At 30.6% G+C, this 26,630-nt stretch overlaps 3 protein-coding genes across 3 annotated transcripts; 1 reads left to right on the plus strand and 2 right to left on the minus strand.

Moving 5' to 3' along the window:
* Nucleotides 1–9,169: 9,169 nt before the first annotated feature.
* On the minus strand, nucleotides 9,170–10,104 carry LOC103577432 (uncharacterized). The gene is made up of 2 exons (XM_008558059.3): nucleotides 9,972–10,104; nucleotides 9,170–9,668 (listed from the first exon to the last, which is right to left on the minus strand). The coding sequence occupies exons 1-2, from the start codon at nucleotides 10,026–10,028 to the stop codon at nucleotides 9,288–9,290; spliced, it is 438 nt and encodes a 145-aa protein (XP_008556281.1). The 5' UTR covers nucleotides 10,029–10,104; the 3' UTR covers nucleotides 9,170–9,287.
* Nucleotides 10,105–13,034: 2,930 nt separating this feature from the next.
* LOC103577431 (lysosomal alpha-glucosidase) lies at nucleotides 13,035–18,991 on the plus strand. Its single transcript, XM_008558058.3, has 16 exons — nucleotides 13,035–13,431; nucleotides 13,900–14,556; nucleotides 14,628–14,779; nucleotides 14,911–15,179; nucleotides 15,248–15,416; nucleotides 15,481–15,550; nucleotides 15,809–15,913; nucleotides 15,972–16,229; nucleotides 16,545–16,750; nucleotides 16,818–16,925; nucleotides 17,016–17,193; nucleotides 17,724–17,872; nucleotides 17,956–18,040; nucleotides 18,106–18,376; nucleotides 18,520–18,716; nucleotides 18,790–18,991. Exons 2-16 carry the CDS (start codon nucleotides 13,903–13,905, stop codon nucleotides 18,850–18,852), a joined length of 2,934 nt encoding a protein of 977 aa, XP_008556280.2. The 5' UTR covers nucleotides 13,035–13,431; nucleotides 13,900–13,902; the 3' UTR covers nucleotides 18,853–18,991.
* Nucleotides 18,992–19,449: 458 nt separating this feature from the next.
* Nucleotides 19,450–26,007, minus strand: LOC103577430 (zinc finger protein 883). The gene is made up of 2 exons (XM_008558057.2): nucleotides 25,915–26,007; nucleotides 19,450–24,638 (listed from the first exon to the last, which is right to left on the minus strand). The coding sequence occupies exon 2, from the start codon at nucleotides 22,784–22,786 to the stop codon at nucleotides 20,891–20,893; it is 1,896 nt and encodes a 631-aa protein (XP_008556279.1). The 5' UTR covers nucleotides 22,787–24,638; nucleotides 25,915–26,007; the 3' UTR covers nucleotides 19,450–20,890.
* Nucleotides 26,008–26,630: the final 623 nt, after the last annotated feature.

The raw sequence follows: 26,630 nt of genomic DNA on the forward strand, positions 1-26,630 counted from the left end.
GATTTTTTGTTCCTGACAATACACAATATAATAGTTTTCTATGAACATTCAACGTTCATTCAATGCACCCACACACTCTTACACACACACTACTTGTATTGAGATTATTACCAATAAATTGGCATACGGATCATTTCACTAATTCTCATAACAACAACTCAATAGATTATGATTATCTATTTATTACGCTTCGTTAATCACACTTTTGCTTTCATTTATATCTGTGTCAGTCTATGCACTATATAAATATATATATGTGTGTATGTGGATATGTATTGTGTGAATTAATTTCACTTCCGTTAATGGCATCAAAGGACAATCGATTATTCCTATTATATATATACCGAATGATACTCGAGTAAACTGAAATTTCCAGGCGGATAAATATCTTCAAAAATCACTTGATCAATTTGATATCTGAAGGAAAGAAAGATAATAAATTCTTAGAGATGACATTTAGAGGTTAATTATCGTTAAAAGATTTTTTTTTTAATGGAGGAAAAGATTCGAAATGAGATAATAAATCTTGATGTATAATTGACGTAAACATCTTGTACTCTTTACTTTTCAATTCGTCCAGACAAATTTAGGGTCGGATTTAATTTAATGCGAGTTGATGTAGAGGCGTCGTGGCTTGGGGAGAGAGGGTGAATCTAGCGCCTGTAGTCGCTGGGGGAATAAAAGAGTAGAAGACCGTGTGTCGATCGGTATTTAGTGGTGCCTGAGAGTGACACGGGAATTCCCGTCTGGTATTGCCGATTACGGTGATTTGTGTATATACAAGTATGGAGATTTATTGTTGATATACATACGGCTGCCTTGATGGCTACTCAACCCTTTCGTTTGGGTGCGTTTAATAATGGGAGATTAAATCGATCTTCATGTAGTGAGAAAATTTTTTTAGAGTATCGTCTTTTGATGCTGATAAGCAGAATGACCAAAATTGGCTAAATGTATAGAAAAATTTAATTTATTAGAAATTTTAGTTTAGTCCTGAACCATAAATCGATAGACAGTTCGATGAATTGAGTGATACAGAAATTTTTTGAAACAGACCTAAAAACTTCTTTTTAATTTTTAGCCACTTTACAAATTTTTCGCCCTAAAATCACATGTTCGAGGGTCTTCTAGACAGATTTATTGTTTTTTTACTTTTTGGACATTTTCAAAAATTAATCATCCGATCTAATGTAATACAATTCGAGAAACTGCGCTATCTTTACTCTAAGGATCTATTGGCCCGAATCCATGATTCTGCTAGGACTCGAGACCTAGAAGCCAAGTAGGTAAATTTTACCATTTAAAATCTTCAGTGGAATACAATATACTTATAAAAAAATTTTAAGTACAGTGACATTGTTGGTTCAGGTTTTTTTCGCAGTAGAATTTTCAAAAATTTCAAGTATTGATAATGGTTCGATTTCTAATTTCTTCGGCTCTCCGTAGCTGATCTAATTTCTTTTATGTCTCTGTTCTCTTTCTTGTAAAAAATTGTGCATAAAATTAAAAAAAATAGTTTATCATTTTCTTTATTCAAAATATAATCCCTTGGGAGAGTAAAAAAAAGCAAAGGCACTAAATGTAAAAAATGACAATGAGTTAAGTTGAGAAAGTAATCGCCTGCACTTAATATTTTTGTCGGTTATTATTGTTGTTGTTGCTGTCATTATTGTTATGATTAAAACAAGAGGACATATATATTTGTGTGAGCATTGAGGGTGGACAGGTTAAAATGTAATGAAGGGGGTGAGTGTTGAGGTGGCAGTGTGCTGTAGTATTATAGTAAGAGTGAGTGGGAGGGTGGTGTTGGTGGTGAAACGCTTAGCGAGATTGCACCCGACAATACAACAATACAACGTGCGTGACACGCCCGATGAGGCTTGGGGGATGGTGCAGACACTGGGAAATCTCGCCAATTCTAGAGGGGCGGTTTGCCACACCCCCGTGTTCCAGCAGAAGCTGTACCAGCAGAATCAGAACCACCAGCAATTTTACTCCACTCTTTGGCTCAATGTCTACTCTTCTCTTGTCGTATCGGCTTTTATACACCATACCCAGAGAGTGAAACAGCTCCTGCAACACACAGCTATCTGCTCCCGTTTATTTTTTTACCAACGAGACCAAGAAATGAGAGAATTAAAAAGAATGATGAGACGAGAATTCACTGCAGTTTTTTTGTTCCTCTCTATTCATTACCCTCTCGACGCAACTTCTCTCACTGTTTTTTATTTTACTTGAGCTTTGACGTTCGTTAAAAAATATATATCTTTCGGATTTATTCTTAAGTATAGTCTCATTAGCAATAAAAATTTATATTCTATAATTAGGCCGGATAAAAAAAAAATAATTCTCACACCTGACGCAAAATAATTAAGTTTATAAATTAGACTAGTGTTTTTTGAAAATTTTTTTTTTATTTGGAGGGGGGGACCATTGTGCCCCGCAAAATTTTATTTTTTTAATGATGATGAATTTTTTCAAAGTAAATTAAAAAAATCTTGTATCTGATGCTCAAAAGCCACAAAAAATAATTAGCAGCTTAGGGAGAGGGGGGGGGTCGTGTCCCAGCCGAAATTTAAATTTCATATTAAACGGATTTTTTAAAATTAATTAATTTTTTCATGCGTTTTTAATTTTAAAATTTAAAATTTCAGTTAAAAAATATCGAGAAAAAAAAATTTCCGATCACAATCGATTTTTTCATTAACTATAAAATTCATTTCATCTGTAAATAATCACACAGCTTATGAAGGTCCTCGAGATTGCTTAGGACTGTATACATTATACATCTTTTGTATGGATACTCTTTAAAAATTTTGTTGAAGCCCAGCATAAAAGGGCCCAAATGGACAATCAAGAGCATCCACATCCGGATCATCATTTTCTCTACCATTTTTACAATCTCTATTCTATTTAACTATGATCAAAAATGTCAATAAAGATGTTCTCTTATCCAGTTGGTTTTTTATTTTTTAAAATTTTAACCATCAGAAAATTACATCAGCAGACATTTAAATAAATATTTTACCATAAATAAATTAATTTATTTTATATGACAAAACAAAAAAAATTTTATTGACATAAAAACACTCGATTCATTTCCTCCGTCACATTTCACTCTTCAGTAAATTGAATTTCCATCAGAAATATAAAATAATAGAAAAATGGAAAAAAATTGATAATCATAATAATAAAATAAATTTTAAATGCCCACGTTAAATATAATAAACGTATGAATATAGGGGCTTTTATTGAAATTCAGTGTTTACAAGGGAATAAAAATATATATATCGGGTCAGGACTCTCTGAAGTATGTAGTTGTATATATATATACACATACACATGTTTTGTGGTATAGAGTAAAGAGACTCCCGCATGTAAACGGCTAAGCTCCAGCTTAGTGCTTTTGCTACTGGGATAAAATTTATATATAGAATTGTCGAGTATGAAACGCCAACGCGATCCTTGATCTACTACTAAATACTCTACTACATACTATTACCACTACCAATAAATATATATATATATACTCAGATGGGTTTTGGATGTTGGATGTATGTAGTATACAGTACAGTAACGGCGCGAGTGATGATGACAAGGGACGACAGCTACGTTAAACAGCCAGTTCAAAACGTCCGCTCGTATTTCACGCGCGAATTGTTGCAACCACGATCATGTACTCAAATCTATAGGACGGAAGTGTTTTCGTATTATATCGAGCACTTTATATATATATATGTAGGTTACAATATGTATTTATACCGTATGCGGGCTTATTAAATTTAAAAAACAACTTTGATTATTTTTAAAAAATTATTCAATTTTTTTTTTTTTTTTTTTTATAGTGATCAATAAAATTGGGTACTTATCATGATGAAATTTTTTTAGTAATTATAGAAATTTTTAAAAAATTAATTGCAGTGATATTTAGTTTAAAATAAAATAATGAAAATTTATGATTACAAGAGAGGTCGAAAAAAAAATGAGATTTAAAAAAAAATTTTTATCTACTATTTATGGTGAAGTATGGGGTAAATTGGTCACTGAAGCAAAATAATGAGCTCGATAAAAAAAAAAAAATGACAAAAAAAATTTGAACAAATTTGACACTCGGTTAAATGTACATTGAAAAAATTAAAAATAATAATTAACCAAGTGAATAATCAATTTATATATCAATTATAATTACACAAATATTCAATTAAAATTTTTCAGACAGATTGCACTCTAAAAAATTTCTAAGTAAATGAAAAGAATAAAAAAAATCGTCAATCGCGCATTTCCATTCTTCAAATTCCCACACCCGAAAAAGCAATTAAAAATTATAACTAAAAAATTCATCTCAAACAACCTTGAATATTTTTTTCCGTAATAGTCTGCTTAGACTTTTTTTTTATACTCAATACTCGAATATGAAAATAAAGTTTGACAGAGCAGTCAATTTATCCGGGCTCTCAAAGTTCATGAAGCAGCAGCCAATACCAATATACCCTAGCGTTATTGCGTTTTTCCACTCGATTAACGAAAAAATGTGGGATTTATTATGGGTTGGCATGTAGCTCCATATATTTATGATCTATATCTATACATCCACATCTACATTCATTTCATTCTCATACAGGCAGACTATGTACTACATAACTACATAAAAGTGAAGAGGTTAAGATCCGAGAGGATCTCGTTGCTATGAGACACTAAAGCCCTTTATTACAACAAATCCATTCACGATTAGCATTTAGATTTTTTTTTAACATTAATTCTCTTGTTGAAGTTCATTTATCTCATAAAAGTAAAAGTAAATGTATACATCGAGATCAAAATCCAAAAAGGATAACGTTTTTATGTTTGAAATTGTAAAGAAAAGGGTTACTCTGAAGATTAAAGCAAAAAAAATCTTGTAGATCTGTGCAGCAAAAAGTTACATCCTCTTAATTTAAACAAGAAATTATAAATACCGGCTTGTTACAATCTCATAACCGCTAAATCTTTTATTATATTTATATATATATATTTTTTAAATACCATTTAGTTTTCTCATAGATTTTCACGGGTAATTCGTTCAGAAAATCAGTTCACGCATTTCTAAACGTCTCTGAAAATGCGGAGGAGACATAACGACGCCAGTAAACGAGGATAGAAGTATTGAGTATTGCAATGTTATGAAAGAAAATAAAATGACAAAAACTCTACTAGAGTATAATTCTGGCGGAAGCCGGTAAAAGATAAAGAGAAAAATCGTCGAGGATTATACGCACCCTAATGCTACTAATCCTTTGGCTTTACTCGGGTATTACCGCAAATGCAGTTACAGAAGCCGAAAAAAACTACTGCCCCGAAAATTTTTTTATAAATTATTTTTTTTACTTGTTAATTAACAATTACAGTTTCTAACTAATTAATTAAATCATACGTATAATACAAATACAATTTTAAACAATATTAAATATATATGATACTGAAGTTAGCCGTCTAGTAATTTTTGGATTTTTTAAAAACGATAAATTATAAAATAAAAAATAATTTTAAAAATTGCGCCTTTAGTTTTTTTAATTCTCTACATGTGCATTTTTTTATTTTTATGATTTATTATTAATAGTAATTTATATGATCGATTATTGATTTAACATGAATTTTAAAAAATCTATCAAAATTATAATTTTCTGGGTAAATAATTGAAAATTCAATCGCTTGAAAATATATGTCGTTATTGAAACAAAATTCATATCCATAATTAATTTTGAAAATTTGTAACAGCATGACATATATTAACATATAATTATTATATATTTTAAAAATATTAATGGGTATAATTGCACGTCCAATGTATTTATGTATATACATATGTGTATGTAATATAAATTTATAGATGTATATTATGACGAAATCGAGTCCTGCGGCCTGAGGCTTTACACGAGCATATGTCAATGTTTGCCTTTCAGCACACAAGCTTTGCATTCGCTCGGTTGCTCGCGACTCACAAATTCACCCTCTTCATTTACGTCTGTCCGATTTTATAAAAATATATATGTATATATATAATATACAGATTTATCTAACAGAGATAATCACAATTAATATTTATCAAATATTTAATATTATTAATTATGAATATAAATTATCAAAAATATTTTTCAACGCGAATTAATTTTGAAAATGTCTGAAATTTTTTTTAATACGGAAGTTCTGGTTGAGATTTATCTGGTATTAGATGTATAGATTGAGGGTAAAAATAAAACGAAGACAAAAGTAAGCTCCAAGCTCTCGTTGGTCGACGTCGTCATTTGTTCGCGCCACAGCCTCCATTTTAAGCCACGATGAGGCTCGCGAGGGACTGCCGTAACTTCCCTTCCGAAAGCTCCAGCGCGGGCTTTTCCTTTGGGAATTTATGTCTTTCGTGGTCGACTGGCTACCGTGTTAACTGTCGTCAAAAAAATTTTATTTTTTTTATCAATTGCAACCACAAAAAAAAAAAAATAATTATTTGACTGGAAATTTTTTTCTAATTATTGGAAATAAAATGTTGAGTAAAAAAAAAAGTGTGAAAAATTGCAAACGTCAACGTAAAGTTAAAGGGATAAGATGAATTGAAGGGTGATAAAAGAAGGTTTAATGGGATAATTTAAATCCTTTGTCAATTGGCTAATTATCCACTTGGCGAAATTTTACAAATTATTATTATTGAATTTATATTTTTTATTACAAAAATAAAAATAAAGTAGAGTAAGTCGTACCAAGGTATCTAATATTATATATATTTATGATTGCAAATGGGATTGTGATTTGTGATATATTTTATATTGTAATGGTTTATTACTATATATAGACAAATACATGTATATAATATGGATCTAATTTAATGTTAGATGAAGAAATTCGGGTAAATCTATTCTGCATCGCGTGATGCATGTCTGATGTTATACAGGCGATTGTGATAAAAGAGGGTTGCGGTATAAGATGATTGTAATCCAGGGACAAAAATAAATGGGCGTGGAGAAAATAGTCAATCGAGAAAAGACAATGAGAGATATACACGAAGAGTGAAGTCCTATATGAGGGGTGACTGCTGCTGCTGCTTCTGTTTCTGCTTCTACTGTTTCTGGATGTGGGTGACTGTCACTAGGAAAGCATTCGGCTGCAGTAATGGCTAATTATTGGATGAGAAGAAAACCACGGGATTTTGCTGATTCATTTACACTCGCTATTTGTCGCTCTGTCGCTGCGACTGTTTATTTGTGGTTTTCCGTGATTTTGTAATGCAAATATTAAATTTTATTTTATGGACTTATGAATTATTTTACATTTATGTTTCAATGAATTTATATTATTTAAATATTTAGCTCTGAAAAAAAAAAATAAATAAATAAATAATGTTGGCAATATTTCAGTTTTGTTGTCAATAAAATGTACAAGCGAAATTATTATTTTTAAATTTTGCAAAAATGACTGCTAGCTCCGTTATTAGTAAATAAATGTTACGTCTAATATAAGAGAGACACTTGAAAAAAATTAAAAAATAATTGAACAAAAAAAAATTTTTTTAAATAAATTCAAAAAAAATCCAAGTCTTGTTTAAAAAAAAAAAAAAAAAATATTTACTGTCAAAGTTGAAATAGAAAAATATTTATTTTGCTAAAGGTCAAAATTTTCTTAAAAAAAAAACTTGCCGCCATAAAAAATTTTTTTTAATTGTTCAAAAAAATATTTACGTCAATCAATTAGATTTAAATTATTTTTTCAGGTAATTAACTCTACTCGGTGTTCGGACTCTGATTGATCGACATAAATTTATTTAAAATAATTTACTCTCAATAAAATAAAATAAAATCGCTCAATAATTACGATACCGAAATACGGTCGTTGAGTTTAATGAGATAAATTGTATAAAAGTAAAGGATATTTGCCTTTGATTTATCACGTAAAAAATAAATATATATATATCCCGACTTTATGTATATTCCTTTGGCCCGGGGGACGTCGCGATACTCAGGGTCGTTGGAATTTTATCATCTCGTCGGTTATTGTATGGAAACAATTGTAATTGTAGTGGTCGAGTGGAAAGGCGGAGGAGCAAGCAGAGCTGAGTAAAGCAGAGTGGGTAGACGATCAATGCAAGAGCACACACCGAGTCCAGTGGGTTTACAGCAATGCTCAGAACTTGGATCCATCCATCCATCCATCCATGGGATCTACAACCAAAGAAAAAAATATATATGTATATATATATAAGTTGATAAAGAAGCAGAAGCAGAAGCCGAAGCCCGAGCCCACAACAAAGTGAGACAGAGTGAGATTGTTATACCTAAACAAATCGGGATTGTTTGCAGTGGGATCGTTTTACGCATGAGCCCGTGGTGGGTTCTTTATATTCTTCTCTCGATTCAAGTTGATGCCACTTGAGCTCGAGGTTGAGTGTAGGCAAATGCGAGAGCGAAAGAGATGGAAACTCGTCGTGGGGTCGCAGTCGCAAGTCGTCACCACCGGCACCGCCACCGCTATCGCAGGTCACCCCCGGGGGCTTTGATCTCTGCCGATCCATCCCGGAACTACTACAAATTCCCTTCAACACTATTATTCTATGCCATCATCATTTGTTTTTTTATTTTACTTTTTTTAATCCCACTTTGCAAGACCACTTCTCGCTTTGGATGCTCCGCAATTCAACTCTCTTTACTTACTCACTTACTATACATCGATCCTACTAGTACACTAGTACACTAGCTCTGATCTTTTATAAAAGAATGACGCTCGTCCTCTAATTACTTTATATCTCTAGTGGATCTTTTATTTGTTTATGTCCACAACTATTTTATGTACTACTTTTATATTATTTACATTTTTATTCATTTATTCATATTTATTTTTATTATTTACTAATTACTTTATATGCTACAAGTGGACAGGCTTCAAAAAAATACAGTCCCATTTTTTTTTTTTATAAATTTAATTTTAAAGCGGGCGTAAGTGGGCGTGAAGATTTTTTTTTATTTTTAGCCAAAATTGGGAAGTCTCAAAAAAATAATTTTCAGATTATTTTGAAAAAAAAATTTTTTTTAATTTAACAAACTTTTTAAAAATTTTTGACATCTGGTTTTTTAATTAGAAGTCGAGTTATTTTTAAAGCGATTGGTTTCCTTGATATAAATAATTTAAAATAAATTTTCTCCACATATTTATTATTTCAGAAAAATTTTATTAATAATTTATATTTTATACAACAACCATAAGGCCACAAATTAAATATATGAATATTATGCAGCAAAACTAGTAATTGAAATCGATGAAATAAATTAATTTTTGTTAAATTGACAAACAATTATTCCAGAAGACAGTTCATATCGTAAGGGATAATCTAATGACGGGCAATTGATGACACTAAAGTGCAACAATGACACTCCAGCTTCTTTACGGACAAGCAGGAAATTAATCAATTCGTCGACCTCAGCGACACTTAAATTCACGGCTTCTTTACCACATGGTTTGTAAAAATACTTTGTCAGTTGAGCTCCATCTTTGCCATCCGGGTATACGTACGCGTCTGTTTCTTTTTGGAATTTCATTTCTTGGACGAATGGAATAAACATATTGATATCAGAAATTCTCGTCGTACCAATTGGGTTCTTAGTTTCAAATCGCGAACACGCTGAATGAACGGCTGGTGATAGATATGCCTGTAAAAAAATATTTATACACAATTATTATTTTATTCAAATTTATCTGATACCAATTTTTTGATATAAAAGAGCCGCAAATAGTAAATTCAAAAATTTGGTAAAAATGTTCAGACTTATTTAGACATTTGAGAAAAAAAAATTAATTTTAACGGAAATTCAAAATTAGTCTTATATTTTTTAAGTATAAATAAGAAGTACAAAAATTGAGCGTAACTAAGTCAAAAAAAAAATATATATATATATATATTTTTCGACAAATAGCAAAAATTTTAATAATTATTTAAATATTTTTTGACTTACTGGAGCAAATAAGCCGACGAGAAGTAGAGCGCAGAGTGAAAATTTATTGGCCACCATTTTTATTTCACTAAAAGTTTTCTTTAATATTTTTAAATGAGACTGTTACTTCAGCTATTGCTGTTATGTTTAACTAACGCTCTTCTAGTCCCTTTTATATGAAATTTGGAGTAATAATTTTTGAGATAACGGCATCAGTTATCTATATTTGACGCACATTTTTTCCTAAATGATTTAATTTCTGTGGAATATTTAAATTTGCTACATTTCTATCTATCACTTTAGTGACGTCAAATGATTACTTCCTACGAAATTTGTTAATTTCATAATTAGGTTTCTTTGAACTGACGCATCGGCGGATTAATGTGCGTCATCATTAAAATAGTAGACGTGATAATAATCATCTTGATATCAAATATTTAAAAATATATTATTTATAAAGACGTACTCAATACATTTCCAATTACATATTTTAAAGAATTGCATCATATTTGTTAATAATTTTGAGACGAATTGTTATTATACTAGACTACCAATAAGAAAATTTCCCATAGTAAAATTTTTTTGCTCCATTTTGCTATTTTATTTATAAGAAATTTAAAATAAGAACAGGCTTAACGATAAAAAAATTTTTTTCACGAAATTTCTTGAGTGTCCATATTGCCCGGAACACTTTCGATCGCTTCAAAATTTGGTCTATGTGAAAATAATAAAAAAACATTTTTCAAATTAATTCTGATTAATATTTTTAATTTTTTTTTAATATTGTCTGCATAAAAAAAAAGTTTATTGTTAAAAAAAAATATTTTATTATTTGAACATTGACTCGGATTATCCTGCATAGCTAAAAAAAAATAAAAATAGAATATTTTTTTTATTTGCTCATTTTTAAAAAATTTCAATTAAAAAAAAAAAAAGTATTAAAATGTCTTAATCTCAATTACAGCGGCGGTTTTCAAACGAATATTATTCCAGTCTCAAAAAAATATATCTTTCACTCTAAAGAGCCAACAATTAGATGACTGAGTATTGAGGAGGGGTTTGATTTTTTTTTTATTAATTAATATTCATGAGGAATCAGTGCGCGTTTAAGTAAAGGGACATAGCCGATGAGTTGTGATCAAAGGGCAGAGGATCATGTCAAGTCCTCACAACCCTCGATCATCCCACTCACTCTCTATCTCTATCTTTTTCTCACTCTGTCGCAAACCGTGTCCTTCATCCATTTGTTCCAACTTCCAACACTCGAACAAACTCCAGTCAACTGTACTTTTTAAATAATGATCCCAGCATGTTGTATATCTTTGCATTTTTTTAAGTCATTCAAACCCAACACATCCCAGCTCTATTTGCAAAGCTTTTTTGAATAAGCGAATAACGGAATTTTATTTTTCCCACAAAAAAAAAAAAAAAAAAAAAAAAAAAAAAAAAAAAAAAAAAAAAAAACATTTTATTAAAAGTAAAAATTTTAGAATATGAATCAATGATTTACTTTTTTTTTTTTTTTTGTGAAAATCTGAGTTACAGTCTGTAATCTATCTGTAGCCGTCTGGCTGGCTGTGATAAAATTTGCTCATCTCTCGTAATGTCAAGAGATTACTCTGGTGTCTGTGTAAGGCTCCATCAACCAGATTGAAACCCTACAGCGTCACCACCTTCACCACCATCCCCATTACGAGTCGAGATTTCTTATCTTTCTTGATATGTAACCAAACCAACTTTTGCTTTCATTTCAAACCTTTTTTATTTATGCAATCCATTAGAAAAAATTTTTTCACATTTTAAATTTTCAAATGCATTAAAAAAAAAAAAATATTTTCATTGATAATAAAAGAAACGAAATGGGCTTAGGGGCAAGATGGGCCATCAAAAATAGTTAACGGAAAATTAAAAAATCTAAAAATTACTCTCAAAATTTTTTTACATAATTACAAAATTGTGATTTTTATCAAATGAGCTGATAACGATTTTTTCTTTGCTATAAATTAAAAATTTGATTCGCTTTCGGCTCAAATGTCGTTACGAGCTGCCATTTTCTTCTTTTCTTCTTAGTTGTGAAATATACAAATTTTTGGAAACAGCATCGTGTCCCAAAATTAAAAATTTTTTTATTAGAAATTGTAATTCTGTTTCATTTTTGAAAAATATGAATCAAAAGTAAAAGCTTTAGCATTTTTGGGTTAAAAAAGTGAACTTTTCTTTTGGCGCCCCCATTTGGGACCTCCCCTATAGATTAAAACATAAATAAAATGTAACATCAGCCCATGTATTGCAAGATCAACATTTGAGTTAAATATGATATAGTATTTTGTAGAGTTACGAGTGTATTTTATTATAAGATGAACGTTCATCCAAATTTGGACAGTAGATTTAAGACGATTACGTTTTGCTTTGATGCGCACTACCTGTATTGAAAATAAAAAATTCGTCCTGGTATACCTCTTTATTGTTGGCTAAATCTCGTTCATATAACAGTTCTATTATGAGTTACGTTGTAGAGCAGAGTTAGCCCGCGATTAACGCGAGAAAAAAATTTTATTTGTCCGAATCCATCAGGAAGTTCAGTTAATTCTGGTCCATAATTCTTAAATACGAAGAATTCAGTCATGAAAATTTTTTAAAATTACTCAAAAAAAATTAATCTCATAATTCTACTATTCAGTGCATCTGAAGATCTTCACCCAGTAGCCAAAATCGTGGTTTTAAGGAAATGTGAGAACAAGTCTCGCTATCTCTAAAAATTTTTTCAATTAAAAGGAAATGATTCGTCGGTAAAATCGAATATTTCACACGAATCCCGCCTGGTAACTGAGAGATCAAAATTTGTATGAAATGTCACCTTACCCCCGTTACCAAACAGGAAACTTTTCTTACCGACAGCAAAATACAAATTTTCAAAATATTTTCAAAATTTGAATTTTTTAATTTTTTGGAATAATTTAATTAAATTGATTATTGTTTTATTTAATTAATTTTTTCAAAAGTTGTCGATAATTTATCAGTTATAGATAGCGCAAAACATCGCAATATGTGTAGTAGCACAAAATATATATATATCTGTATCTAAAAACATATATATGTATAAATATTGTATTTTTATTTAGTAGTTTTACTAATTACATAAAAGCCGGTGAAATAATAGCGCTCGTACTATTTTTGAAAATATTTATTTATAATTTTAGTGGGTCTTTATCCATGCGTTCGGAAAAGTTTTTGATATGTACAACGTAATGTCTATCAGAACATAAAGTCCACTAAAATTTTATCTCAACGATAAGTACATATATTTATAAACACATATGTAGACAGCAATTAGCGAGTTGAAAATAGTGATTGCCACAAATAATTCTATTATATGTTAAGTATATTTACTGTGTTATTAACATACACTTGATATACTTGTTTAACATCTGTGATTAATTAATTAAATAATTTAAATGAGATACTAATTAACAAAACAGTAGTAAGTAAATACTTTTTTTAAATAAAAATACCACTAATAAAATTCATAAGATTTTTTAAATATTTTTTGAATATATATGAATATTATTTTGTGGCAACGTTTTTTACTGCGCATATTTCAAAATTTAATTCTTAAGTATTAGAATTTTTTTTTATTTTTTTTTAATTTTTTTTTTTAAATGCCGGGAACTATTCAAAATTCGAATTTATCAACTTTTTCAATGAGACCTTTTTTGTAGGGAATTTAATTTTCTACAAAATAGCCTTATGACTTTTTTATGTAATTTCAAAATTTCTGGGTGAAAAGACCATGATTATATTTTAAACTGCAATTATTTCAAATTTTGACCTTCGTAAATTCAAATTAAAAATTTTTAACCAGATCTTTTTTTGTGAATCAGAAAAAAAATGTTGCGACAAAATAGTCTGATAAATATAGATTAATTCTAAATATATTTTTTTATTTTAGAAAATGACTCCATTATTACCAAAAGCGAAAAATAATTTAAAAGAAAAAGAAAAAGAGAAAGAACATCATTTGAATTATTTGAGAAATAGATTGAATCAATTAATAAATATCAATTATAATCTAGCAATTTATAATGTACTGGCATTATTATTTGGGTTGTTATTATTACTCATACTGGGCTGGATTGTGATAATAAATCAGCGTACGATAATAAACGGAGAAATCCATTCTGAAAACAGCGTATCCATTTTCGAAACTTTCAAAATACCGATGATCAGCATGGAGACGCTAAAAGTTTACGATTTCAATGAACCGATAGCGACTAGTGCAGAGTGCAGTAATATTGCGCGTGAATTACGTTTCGATTGTCATCCTGAAAACGGAGCATCTGAATTGGCTTGCTATGACAGAGGATGCTGTTGGGAGGCAATTAATAAAGACATAGACGTTATTTCAGAACGTGTTCCTCTTAATATTCCCTACTGCTTTTATCCGCCAAATTGGAAACTCTATAAATATAGTACTGATAATTTTAATGCAAGTGCCGGAAATTTTACGGCGGATTTAGTAAAAACAGGGGACTCATTTTATAAAAATGATTTGGAAAAAATTAGGATGCAGACCATTGAAATCGATGAAAATATTTTACAAGTCAAGGTTCTTATTCATCAATTAAGATCTGTCTTAATTCAAATTATCAATTAGTTATAATTATATTTTTTTTAAAGATTTTTGATCCAGATAATAAAAGACATGAACCGCATTGGCCAGTAAGAAATTTTGTACCAGAACCTAAAATTGATAAAAAATCTTATGAATTTGAAGTTGATAGTTCGAAACCAGGTTTTCGTATCAAAAGACAAAAAAATAATGCCTTAATGTAATTATTTATTTGTAATGTTTTTAAATCATCTAATCAAAAAAAATTTCTACCAAATTTTTGGCAAAAAAATCTAGAAATTTTCTCAATGGATAATTTTGAAAAGTATTAATTATTTTTGAAATCAATAGATTTGATTCCTTGAATGCTGGTGGGTTCATTTTTGCTGACCAAATGCTTCAAATAAGCACACGTTTACCCACGCACAATATTTACGGTCTAGGTGAACACAGGACGCACTTAAAATTGAATACAACATGGCAGATACTGACAATGTTCAATCGGGATCAACCACCAACTGAAAATTCAAATCTGTATGGCTCACATCCATTCTACATGATAATGGAAAAAGAGATTGGTGTCTGCCATGGGGTTTTGTTTCTCAACAGCAATGCTATGGGTAAAATTATTCATTACTTCCTCATCAAATTGTCTAATTTATCTATAACTATTTATTGATAATTGCAGACGTAATATTGCAACCAACACCAGCATTAACGTTCAGAACAATCGGCGGAATATTTGATATATATTTTTTTATGGGTCCAACACCTCGTGATGTTCTTATACAATATTCAAAAGTTGTTGGCAAACCTTTTATGCCACCTTACTGGTCATTAGGATTTCATTTATGCAGGTTTTTATTGCTTTAATTATTGATAATCATAATGAATATTAGCAACTAATTATTTTTTCCAAAGATTTGGTTACGGGTCTCTAGAAAAAACTAAACAAGTTTGGAACAGAACTCGTGCTGCAAAAATTCCTTTCGTTAGTATTCCCATACATAAATTTCTACCAAAGTTCTAAAAAGTCATTTCCAATTAATTTCGATACTGAAAACGCGATTCTAATTTGATTCTACTGAAAATGTTCTATGATTTGTTTGAAAATGATTAACAGGAATATAATTTTGATAAGAAAAATTTGAAAAATTTGTGGACTATGACTTTTCAGAACTAGAGTTACCAAATAATTTTCCGCTGAATAGAAAATATTAAACAGATAATTTTTAAATTCTCACAACAGGATACCCAGTGGAATGATTTAGATTACATGGATAATAACAATGATTTCACTTACAACCAAGACCGTTTCAAAGATCTTCCGGGATTCGTAGAAGAAATTCATGCGGTACAGAAACTAAATAATTCAAAATTATTAAATTTATTGTAAGATGTTTGTTTTGTAGGCTGGTATGCATTACATACCACTCATAGACCCTGGAATATCAGGCTCTGAAACAAATGGTTCGTATCCTCCTTATGACGAAGGTTTGCACTATGACATTTTCATAAAAGATCCTGAAACAAACGCGCCGTTTATTGGAAAAGTATGGAATCGCATATCAACAGTATGGCCTGATTTCACTCATCCGAATGCTGAAGCCTACTGGTACACTATGATGAATAGTATGCACCAGAAATTTCAGTATGACGGAGCATGGATCGTAAATTTATTTTCCATTTTCACTCAATACTCAAAAATATTCAAATTTTTATGTACTCGAAAATTTAAACGTTTTTCGCACAACGAAAATTTAAAAAAATACATGTAATTTGACTGATTAAGAGGTAGCTGTAGAGGTCGGTGGTGGCCTCAGATTTTCGGCTGACATACCAGCATCTATATGCGAAACATTTCTGAAATTTAGTCATTCAGTAGATTTTTTACTGTCCAATTTTTTTTTTCGTTAAGCGAAAAAACGTTCCGATCTTCAGGTACATAAATTTTTCTTAAATTTAATTTTTTTAAACTTAATCAGGACATGAACGAGCCCTCAAACTTTTACAATGGACGTATCAATGGATGTCCAATAAATAATTCACTTAATTACCCCCCATACTTACCCAACATTGTCGGCAATTCCTTGGCATCGAAAACAATCTGCATGGATGCGAAACATTATATGGGACCGCATTATGATGTCCATAATTATTATGGAACTGCTGAAGCCGTTGCCACTCATGCGTAATAAAATTTAATTTATTTAGATAATTAATTAGCCTTTTAATTAATAAAAATTTTTTTACGACAGTTCATTGATTAAAATTCGTAACAAACGGCCATTTGTTGTTTCACGCGCGTCGTGGGAAGGTCACGGATCTTATGCTGCTCATTGGACTGGAGATATTTACTCTAGTTGGTAATTGCGATTCGTGAATTTGAAATATTTTGATATTGACACTTAGTTTAGTGAATTTAATTAGTTATGGTGATGAATGTTATTGTGTAGGTATGATTTGAAAATGAGCGTTCCTGAAATTTTGATGTATAGTCTGTTCCAAATTCCGATGGTTGGTGCAGATATTTGTGGGTTTGATGGCAATACGACAGAAGCTTTGTGTAATCGGTGGATGCAATTAGGTGCATTTTATCCATTTTCACGTAATCATAATTCTGATGATACTATTGTAAGTTTATTATTAATTTTTTAAAATTGTAAATACTCAGTATACAGAAAAAAAAATCAAAATTTTTAGTCAAGAAAATATTTTAGAAGACAAACGTTTTCCGGCACAAAGTCAAGATTTTTTTGAGCCAAGAAAATTTGTCTTAATTAAAAAAAAAATCGTCTTGATCAAAACAGATTTTTATTTTATCTGAAAAAATTGAAGTTTTCAAAAACAATTTTTCAAATAAAAAAAATTTACTTTCAGCTGAGAATTTTTTTTTCCTGGGTACAAAAAAAATTTTTTTTAGTGAACTTGGAATTCGGAATGAATATTAATTTTTTTTCAAAAATTCAAGTCGAACAAATTAATTTCTAATAATTAATTGAATTTTACTGACAGTAAATTTTGAAAAAAAATAAATTTTTAAATTCTAAGTGATATGAAATTTTTTTTCCGAATGTTGGCGTAGATTAATTTTATTAATTATCTGAAAAATGAATTCTTGGAAATAAAACATGGAGTAAAAATTAAACTTTTAATGTTTGCAGGAACAAGATCCAGTGGCGATGGGTGATATGGTTATTAAATCATCTCGAGAAGCTTTGATGATACGTTACCGATTTTTGCCATATCTCTATACACTTTTCGCACGTGCTCATATGTACGGAGAGACTGTCGCCCGTCCATTATTTATCGAGTAACAAATTTAAAACAATCTAATGATTATTAAATTATTAATTACGAATGAAAAAAATAAACAATTAATGGTATTTTTTTAAGATTTCCCACAGATCGTAATACTTGGGCTCTTGATACTCAATTTTTGTGGGGACCTGCATTTCTAATCGTCCCAGTCCTCGATGAAGTATTCAAACAATTAAGTCAATTTATAAAAAATTAATTATAATTAAATAAATAAAAAATTTTTAGGCAAAAGAAGAAGTAGAACCATATCTTCCTAAAGGAATTTGGTACGATTTTTACGGCAAGTCGATGATCAGTTCCCAAGGACAGAATTACACTTTTCATGCCCCGGTTGATACGATACCTATTTTTATTCGCGGTGGTTTTATTTTGCCAGCCCAAGTGCCGGGTAAGACGACAACTGAAAGTCGTAAAAATAATTTTGAGTTATTAATTGCTCTTGATGAAAATGGGCAAGCCGCTGGCGAATTATTTTGGGATGACGGGGACTCGATAGGTTTGTTAATACATTTCACATCAACTTAAACATTATTATTTTTTATTTTTAAATTTAATTAAGTTCAGGAAAAAATTGACATTAAAGTTTTCTATTTTTTTTTTTTTTTTTATTAATGAATACATTAATTAATTGTCTTATAGATACTATTGAAAAAGAAGAGTATGTTTTCTTAAAGTATAATTTGAATAATAGAACATTAGTATCAGTGACTTCAAAAAATAAACTTAAGGAAGAAATGACTTTAGGAAAAATTCAAATTATGGGAGTAAATAAATATGTGAATAAAGTTATGATTAACAATAAACAAGTAAAGTATACATATGACAAAAAACGATTGGTAAGTAAAATTATGAATAAATTCGTAGTATAAATTAGTCATGAGATTATAATAATTTTATTTATTTTTTCAGTACTTGACAATAAAACCAATAAGTGTTAATTTACAAGAAAATTGGTCACTCATGTGGAATTAGTTTTTTTATGGTTATTATTTTTATATAAATATATTAAAAATTTTATACGTGTTTATATTTTTTAGTGGTAGTTATTACCATAATTATGATTGTAATGACTTTATATAATTTTATACAAGCATATAAATATATTTTAGAATTTTTATTCAAGCTAGTGTTAACAATTTTTTTTAATAATAGAAATATATATGTAAATAATAATTAATATTTATGTTTTATTTTAACTTTTTTTAAAAAAACAAATTTATAAAATTATATGGTATTGACAAAAATTATTATTTTAACATATCAAAAGCTAATGGTGGATAATTTTTATTTTCAATTTAAAGTTAGTCTATTTTTTATTCAAAATTTCGGCTTTTTTATAAATTCGCTTCAATGAATTTTAAAATTTAAATTTTATAGTTACGTAAATTCAAAATTAATCACAAGCATTTCAAATTTTGGTGTTAATTAATTTTTTTATTAAATATTTATATAAAAAATTCAATTTCACATTCCAAATTAAAAAATTGTATCAATTTTAATACAAAGTCTAAATATTTTTAATAATTTTTTTTTTTTTTTTTTTTTTTTTTTACATACATTAGAATTTAATTATCGTCTTTATAAATTAAAAATAAAAATTTGAAAGAAATATATTTATGAAAACTTAAAAAATAATTTTTACCAATTCCTCTTTTTAGTAAATTTTCAAAAAAATTTTGCTTTATAATTTTTTATTCCATATTCCACTCTTTGTTCCTTTTTATTTTCAAGTGATTGTTATTAATTTCATATGACTCTGAAATTACCAGACAATTAACAATCTTCGGATTTTTTCAACAACTTAATAAAAAAAAAAAAAAAAAAAAAATGCACATGTAGAAAATTAAAAAAACTATAGGTGCAATTTTCTGAAATATTTTTTTTTTTACATTTCCAGTTTAAAAAAAATCCAAAAGTTATTAGATGTCGGCTAATTTCATGATTCTAAAATAATCGAAATTTATTTAAAGTTAAAAAATTATATCAAAGTGCCCTAAAGACTAAAATGAAGAAAAAAGTAACTAAATAGAGTCTAAATAAGCTAAAATATGTAATTTCAATATTTCTCTTCTGTTCGCTGGTACCGGATCTTATGTATTATGTGAAAAAAAAATACAAGGTTTCCCTTATCGTCAAGTCAAATGATGCCCTCGATGACCTCAATCTTTATTCAGTGACTCGGATCCATAACAATGCGACGTATTTTATTTATACTTTTTGCTTCATAAAGAAAAGGTTTTTTTTCTCATTCATTAAACTTTCGATAAACATCAAAACGTTATTCACAAAAAAAAAAAAAAAAAAAAAACTACATATGCATAAACCATAAATTTTATGGAACAAATCAGAACAAACTTTGGTGAAAAATGTCTTTGTAAAATTCTCTTTGGAAGTAAAAAAAATTGGTACCATTTTATCAGTCAGACATTTGACAGAAATAATCGCTAAATTTTAGTTACACGTATAAAAATCCTAGTTATCAACTACGGTATCGATATATAAGAATATCATATGCCTAATACATTGATAGATAATATCATTATTGTCTGTTCACATGAACTTACATCTAACTATCGCAGTTTTTTTTTTAGTAATGATCTATAAGTAATTAAACTGATATTCGACCACACTGGCGGTGAATAATTTTTCTAAGCAACAAAAGTAAAAGCCAAAGTTATCTAACTACTTAACAATATAAACTTCCGATACATAACATAACGTAAAGACTATAAATTTGGCATTAAATAATCATTAATAAAAGTGCACTTAATTAATTAAAAATTTTCATGAGCTTTATCCGTAATCAACAAACTTATGGCAAGGCATTCAATAAAGTACAAAGCAAACAGTACACTTACAATGTAATATAATTAATCAATAAAACAATCAATGGCAAGGGTAATTTAGTAGATGGCACCTGGATTTTTATTTATCACACAAAAATCCAGTCGTTTTCTTTGGCTCGCATACAAGTCAACAGTAATAATAATGATAATAATAGTGATACGCCTTAGGTGGCTGTAAGAGTTTCAAGTATTTCTTCCGGGCTCTTATTAAGCTTTTTAAAATTCTCCCAGTGCTCTTTGGGCACAGTCCATTCAAGAAAAGTCTCAATATTCTTTCTCAAAGTCTCCAATTCTGTAAGCTCGCCAATGAAAACCGGGTCTTTGCCCGCCGAGACCAAAGAATCTTGGAGAACTTGGTCGATAAGCCGCTTTCCGAATCCCAGCTCGTCAAGTTTCTCGGGTTTCGAAATCCTCTTTAGCAAAACCGCGAGCAGTAGCCGCATTTTTTCTATACCCATCAAACGGTAGCTTCGAGTCTCATCAGCAGCAGCACTGGCCGCCAGATCTTCGTCAGTTAGGCAAATTTTTTCGTGGCTCTCCAAATCGTTTTTGATACGGAAAAAACTGTTGCAATTTTTACAACTGTAGGGTTCAAGTCTTTTGTGTATGCACTTCATGTGCTTTTTCCAGTGTGGTAGCTGAGTGAATCCAACATTGCACTCAGTGCACTTGAAAGGTCTCTCGCCAGTGTGACGTCGTGTGTGTAATTTAAGGGCCGTCGAGTGGGCGAATGCTTGCCAGCAAACGAGGCACCTAAATGGCCTCTGGCCTGAATGGGTGCGTTGATGAACAGTAAGCTGTGATTTTTGGGCAAATCTTTGTCCGCATGTAGCACATCCGTGGGGTCTTTCTTGGCAGTGAGTCCTCATGTGCTGAGGCAGGTGTCCTTTGAAAGTTTTATTGCAAATCACACACAGGAATGACTTGACATCTTTGTGCAGACACTCTAAATGCTTTTTCAGTGCATCGCGTCTTATGAATCCGCGTCCGCATATATCACACTTGTGGTCTTTTTGACCGTTATGACGTTTCATATGCAAAGCCAAATTCGCGGGGCATGTAAAAGTACCCGAGCACAGCGAACAGTGGTAAGGCTTTGCGTGACTATGAACCCGACGATGTTGCGCTAACTGCCCGCCCCGTGCAAAGCTTTTACCGCACTCGCTGCATTTGTAAGGCTTGAAACCAGTATGCGTGCGTACATGCAGCTTCAATCGCTCTTTTAGGGGAAATTCTTTGCCACAATCGTCGCACTTGTAAAAAGGTCCGTCTGCGTGCACGACTTTCCAATGGTTTCTCAATCCGCCACTGCCTTTGAACTTGGCATCACACATCAGGCAACAGTATTTTTTATCCTCAGTATTTTTAGTTCCATTTTTATCATTTTCGTTACTTTCTTCTTCAGATTTACTCGGCTGCATATTAACTTCACTCTCTATATTATTATTTTCCGAATAAGTTTCCTGAATTTCTTTTTCGCTCAAACCCTCCCCTACTCTGGCACCATTTTTTGAGTCTTCAGCTTCCAATGACGAACTCACTATTTTCCTACGTTTCTGCCGCTTTTCTCCAGACTGCCCACTAAAATTACTGGCCATATCCTTAATGACATTGTTCGATACATTTTGGTTGCTACTTTCGTCACTTTCACCTCCAGAATTATGTTCCTGCTGATAATAATAAACTTCGTCTTTCAAATAAACTTGTTTGCGTTTTTTCCTAAGGTTGTAATTTTTCCTATTAGTTTTCAATTTTCTCTCACCCTCATTTTCTCCATAACCATTTTGGTCCTCCAAAGGTTTATGAATTTCACTCTTGCCTTTTTTCACCCCATTACTTTCTATTTTACGAAAAACTTTAAACCCCTGGGTATCAAATTCACTTTGTTCCTGGGTAAAACTTCTTAATACTTTAAGCCCATCTGTAGTCCCTTCATCTAAGTCCTTAAACTCCCGTGTATCCTTGATACGTGACTGTTCAACTGGCAAGAGTTCCGTAAGTTCAACTTCTTCTTGCTCCGTGGACACTTGGGACAATACAGTTTGCTGTGTATTTGTCATTTTCACCAACGTTAAATATTTTTCCTGCTCACAATCAGTTGTCACCGAGAACTTGTTACCGCAAATATTTCTTTGGTATCATTCATTTAATTATTCTATCTAATCGATCTACACTTGCGCCGTTTCAGAGACTTTAACGCTTTAAGCGTTATCAAACAAAGAGCAAACATAACGACCTCTTATCAATATATACATTCACATCCACATCCACATCCACATCCACATACATATACATATACATGTGTATTAAATTTTATCAAACTCGCCAAGGCTACACTTGCAGAAATACATATATATCACTTTTCTTTTAAATAATTACAAACCGAATAAATTATGTCAGCTGTCACTCACTGGTGACATTACAACTTATCAGATTATCTAATTAAACAACCGAATCATGATAACAACAATAATAATAATAACAACTATGGCAATAAACTGTTATCTAAAGTCGGCTTTAGAGCATTAAAAAAAAAAAAAATAAAATAATAAGACCTATTTAAAGTAGAAGACCGATCGCACGAGCGAAGCTACTTCGACTGACCGCCGGCACAAGTCACACCCGGAAAACCGTCCATATGTCTGTCCCTTATCATTGAGTGCGTACACATTGATGGAACGTTTAACTTACTTATACACACGGCATTCACATCCACACACAACAATCGTACGCATGTAAGCAATAAAGTAGTGGACGTGAGAGGTTTTATCGAAGCGTTATCGTCGCACAAATAATTTTAATAATGCGTGTCTTCCTTTACTTACACAACATACTTACACTTATATTTCCATGTGTAAGTATTGAATACCCAGTTAATCAATAATATTATTTATAGATTAACTTCCGAAGAATTATCAATCGATATGTTGGTTATCGTTCCTCGATACCAGGCTTAAAGGCTTGTTTGTTAAAGTATATTAAGTTTAAATATATTTGAGCGTCGAAATTACTTGAGGGCTTTTTCGATGTTTATTGCCGGTCGATAAACTCGACGTGGCCAAGGCGTTGGAATCTCCGTGCCCGGAAAACGTTTCCGATATAAAGTTGCCTTTTTCTTTTCTTTTTAGGGCAGACAGCTGTGAGCTGGAGAAAAGCTTTTTTCCAGCGAGCAAAAGTGTAGACTAATTCACTATGTACCCGGTTTATGAGAGTTACTTATTATTGCGCGCTTTTTACCGCGCAGCCGCAATAATAAGGTCGATATTGTCGGCGCGTACCTGCGAGCTTTCACCCTCTTTTTAATGCTTTTTTTATATTTTTATTTTTACTCTTGAAGGAACAACTAATTCAGTCCTTTGTCCTCTGTCCCACTTGCCCTCTCGACTCAGATTAAAACTACGACCTCTGACTTTTTCTCTAGTCTATTTTATTATTTTTTTTGGACGATCTTTGGAAATGTTACTGCATAAATGATCTTTTTTTAATTCGGCTGTTAGTTTTTGTAGATTACTGCTTATTTAACATGAACTAGTTTTATGTTTTTGTTATGGGTGAGTTGTAAAGACGATTGATGACTGACGATTTGCGATTGTATATGATGACTAGAGTGGATAACACGAATAAAATAGTGAGGACAACGTGAGTATAGCAGCGAAATTAAGATTATAAAGAGCTGTGTGTGTGTGTGTTTGAGTATGGGAGCATTCGTACGTGCCCCTGCACGCCGCTCCTAATTAAATGACTTCCGGTGTGGCCAGTATGGCTTAAAGACCAAGTTAGACGCTGTTACGATAGCTTATTTATTTTTTTATTTTATTATTATTAGTGTAGAGTAAGTCCGCTTTCCCAGTAAGTCTGCTTCAAGAGGTTTTTGTGATTAAGGCCCTTAACCCCCCGTTTAACCATCACCATCTGTAAAGAAAGTTTAAAAATTCCAAAGCTCCGTTTTTTTAAATTCAGACATGCTAATTTTATTTTGGTGGGGACGGATGCTAAGGATTGTGTGTTACGTGATTTTTTGATTAGCCTTGCTCCAAATTTATAAATTTTATGATAAATGTGGCTGACCTCAATGCAGTTTGTTATTTATGTATGCCAATATATTTGATTAAATGAATGATCGATTTTATTTGCCGAGACTTTATTGAAAAATTTGTGATAAAATTTTTTTTGGTTAAAAAATTCAGATGAGGTAAAATGGTTCAGAAATTTTGTAATTGATAGTGGGGTAAATTGGATCGGTAAAAATTTTTTCATGTAATAGATGAGGCCCATGGTTTTTAATTCAAGTTTTTAAAAGCGAAACAGAATGGGTCAGCTAAAACTTTTTATAAAAATTTCTGTAAAATTAAAGTTTATCCATTTTGCCTCACTTATGATAAAAATGAGGTAAAATGAACCCCGTACATTTTTCATTGAAAATTTTTAATGGTCCATTTTACCCCTTTTCAATATACATGGGGTAAAATAGACCACTTAAATTTTTCAAATTTTTCAAAAAATTAATTGAACAATAAAATTTCAGGGACTACTTTACTACTTGTTTTGAAAGTTGGGTAAAATGGGCCGCGTAAAATTTTAATAAAAAGAAATTTTATTAGCAAGTCATAAAAATATAAAAGAAGAGCCATCTTACCTCAGTCTAAAAAAAATTTTATTGACTTTGAACTTGATCATGATAAATATGAGTCAGTAAAATGTTCAATGATAAGAAATAAAAAAATAATCGAACAAATATACAGAAATGATTTTAGAGTAAAATAAAACATCGCGTGTACACTATATAGATTATCAAGAATTTAAGTATGTGAGTAAGTATACACATGTAATGTATGTACAAAGGAGCGTAGGAAGGGAGTAGAGCATGCAGAGAAAAATAAGCAATACGTATAATAGAGTATTAAACAGAAATGAGAGCACACGCACGTGGATATCAACAAGAAAACCACGCGCGCGCATTTAATCTCTCTCTCCCTCTTTCTCTCTCTATCACTTAAAATTATTTCCAACAGTGACACACGTATGTGCGCATTGAACTTCCCGACTACACTCTCAACCATCAAGTCTCTCAGTCTCGTCTAATGACAAGCGAATAAAATTCATGCATTTAAATCCCGCTTTACGTACAATACAAATTCCCACAAAAAATTCAAGTATACTCTACACATAATAATTAAAAAGTACTTACAAGTCGGCTCGAAGTATTATTCGGTTAACCAAAAAGTCACTTTTATTCAAAAGACCGTGACGACCAGCCCTACCCTCGGTTCGCCATCTTTGATTCCACATACATCCTATATTCTATATTCTACCTCTACCTTCAGTCCGCTAGAGGGGTAAAAAGAGCGAGAAACTTTTATTCAACGAACAAAGAAACCTATATAGATGTTCAGTACTTTAGTGTAGTTTCCTACTTTACACACAGATGGACACGCGCTCCCGAATTTGGACTGTACCAACCAGAGCTTATTATACGCTTCAGTTAATTTTAATATTTTTCGTTATGCATCGGCTCTTTTTTTCGCATCGCTGATTTCAAATGAGCTTTTATAGCCCGGTTATGAATTTTTTTTTTTCATCAAAAAACATTAATTAATCCTCTGGTTTATTTTTCCAAATTAATCCCGCTAATTTTTAAAAAATCTATTAAATGGTTTTTTATATTTTACTGCATGAATTAAAAAAATATATATGACTGTTGATTGAAATATATATATATATAGTAAATTTATGAATTCCTTTTTTATTAACTGTTAATAAAAAAAATATTTATAGATGTCTCTAGTAGTCTAGAAAATTCGATAAAAATCCAAAAAAAAAAAAAAATTGGCATTGGAAAAATAAAAATATTTAAAAAATCAACTTATAAAAAATATGACTAAAAATTTGTATAAACATAAAAAT

Source organism: Microplitis demolitor, chromosome 4 (assembly GCF_026212275.2).
Source record: "Microplitis demolitor isolate Queensland-Clemson2020A chromosome 4, iyMicDemo2.1a, whole genome shotgun sequence".
Taxonomy (NCBI): domain Eukaryota; kingdom Metazoa; phylum Arthropoda; class Insecta; order Hymenoptera; family Braconidae; genus Microplitis; species Microplitis demolitor.

What these genes read in the sequence shown, in the direction of transcription:
- LOC103577432 (XM_008558059.3), bottom strand. Translation starts at nt 10,028, where the DNA reads ATGGTGGCCAATAAATTTTCACTCTGCGCTCTACTTCTCGTCGGCTTA. An exon ending in TCGTCGGCTTATTTGCTCCA is followed by an intron (nt 9,669 to 9,971) that starts GTAAGTCAAAAA and finishes ATTTTTTTACAG; the next exon opens with GCATATCTATCACCAGCCGT.
- LOC103577431 (XM_008558058.3), top strand. Translation starts at nt 13,903, where the DNA reads ATGACTCCATTATTACCAAAAGCGAAAAATAATTTAAAAGAAAAAGAA. An exon ending in GTGCTGCAAAAATTCCTTTC is followed by an intron (nt 15,551 to 15,808) that starts GTTAGTATTCCC and finishes TTCTCACAACAG; the next exon opens with GATACCCAGTGGAATGATTT. An exon ending in GGATGACGGGGACTCGATAG is followed by an intron (nt 18,377 to 18,519) that starts GTTTGTTAATAC and finishes ATTGTCTTATAG; the next exon opens with ATACTATTGAAAAAGAAGAG.
- LOC103577430 (XM_008558057.2), bottom strand. Translation starts at nt 22,786, where the DNA reads ATGACAAATACACAGCAAACTGTATTGTCCCAAGTGTCCACGGAGCAA.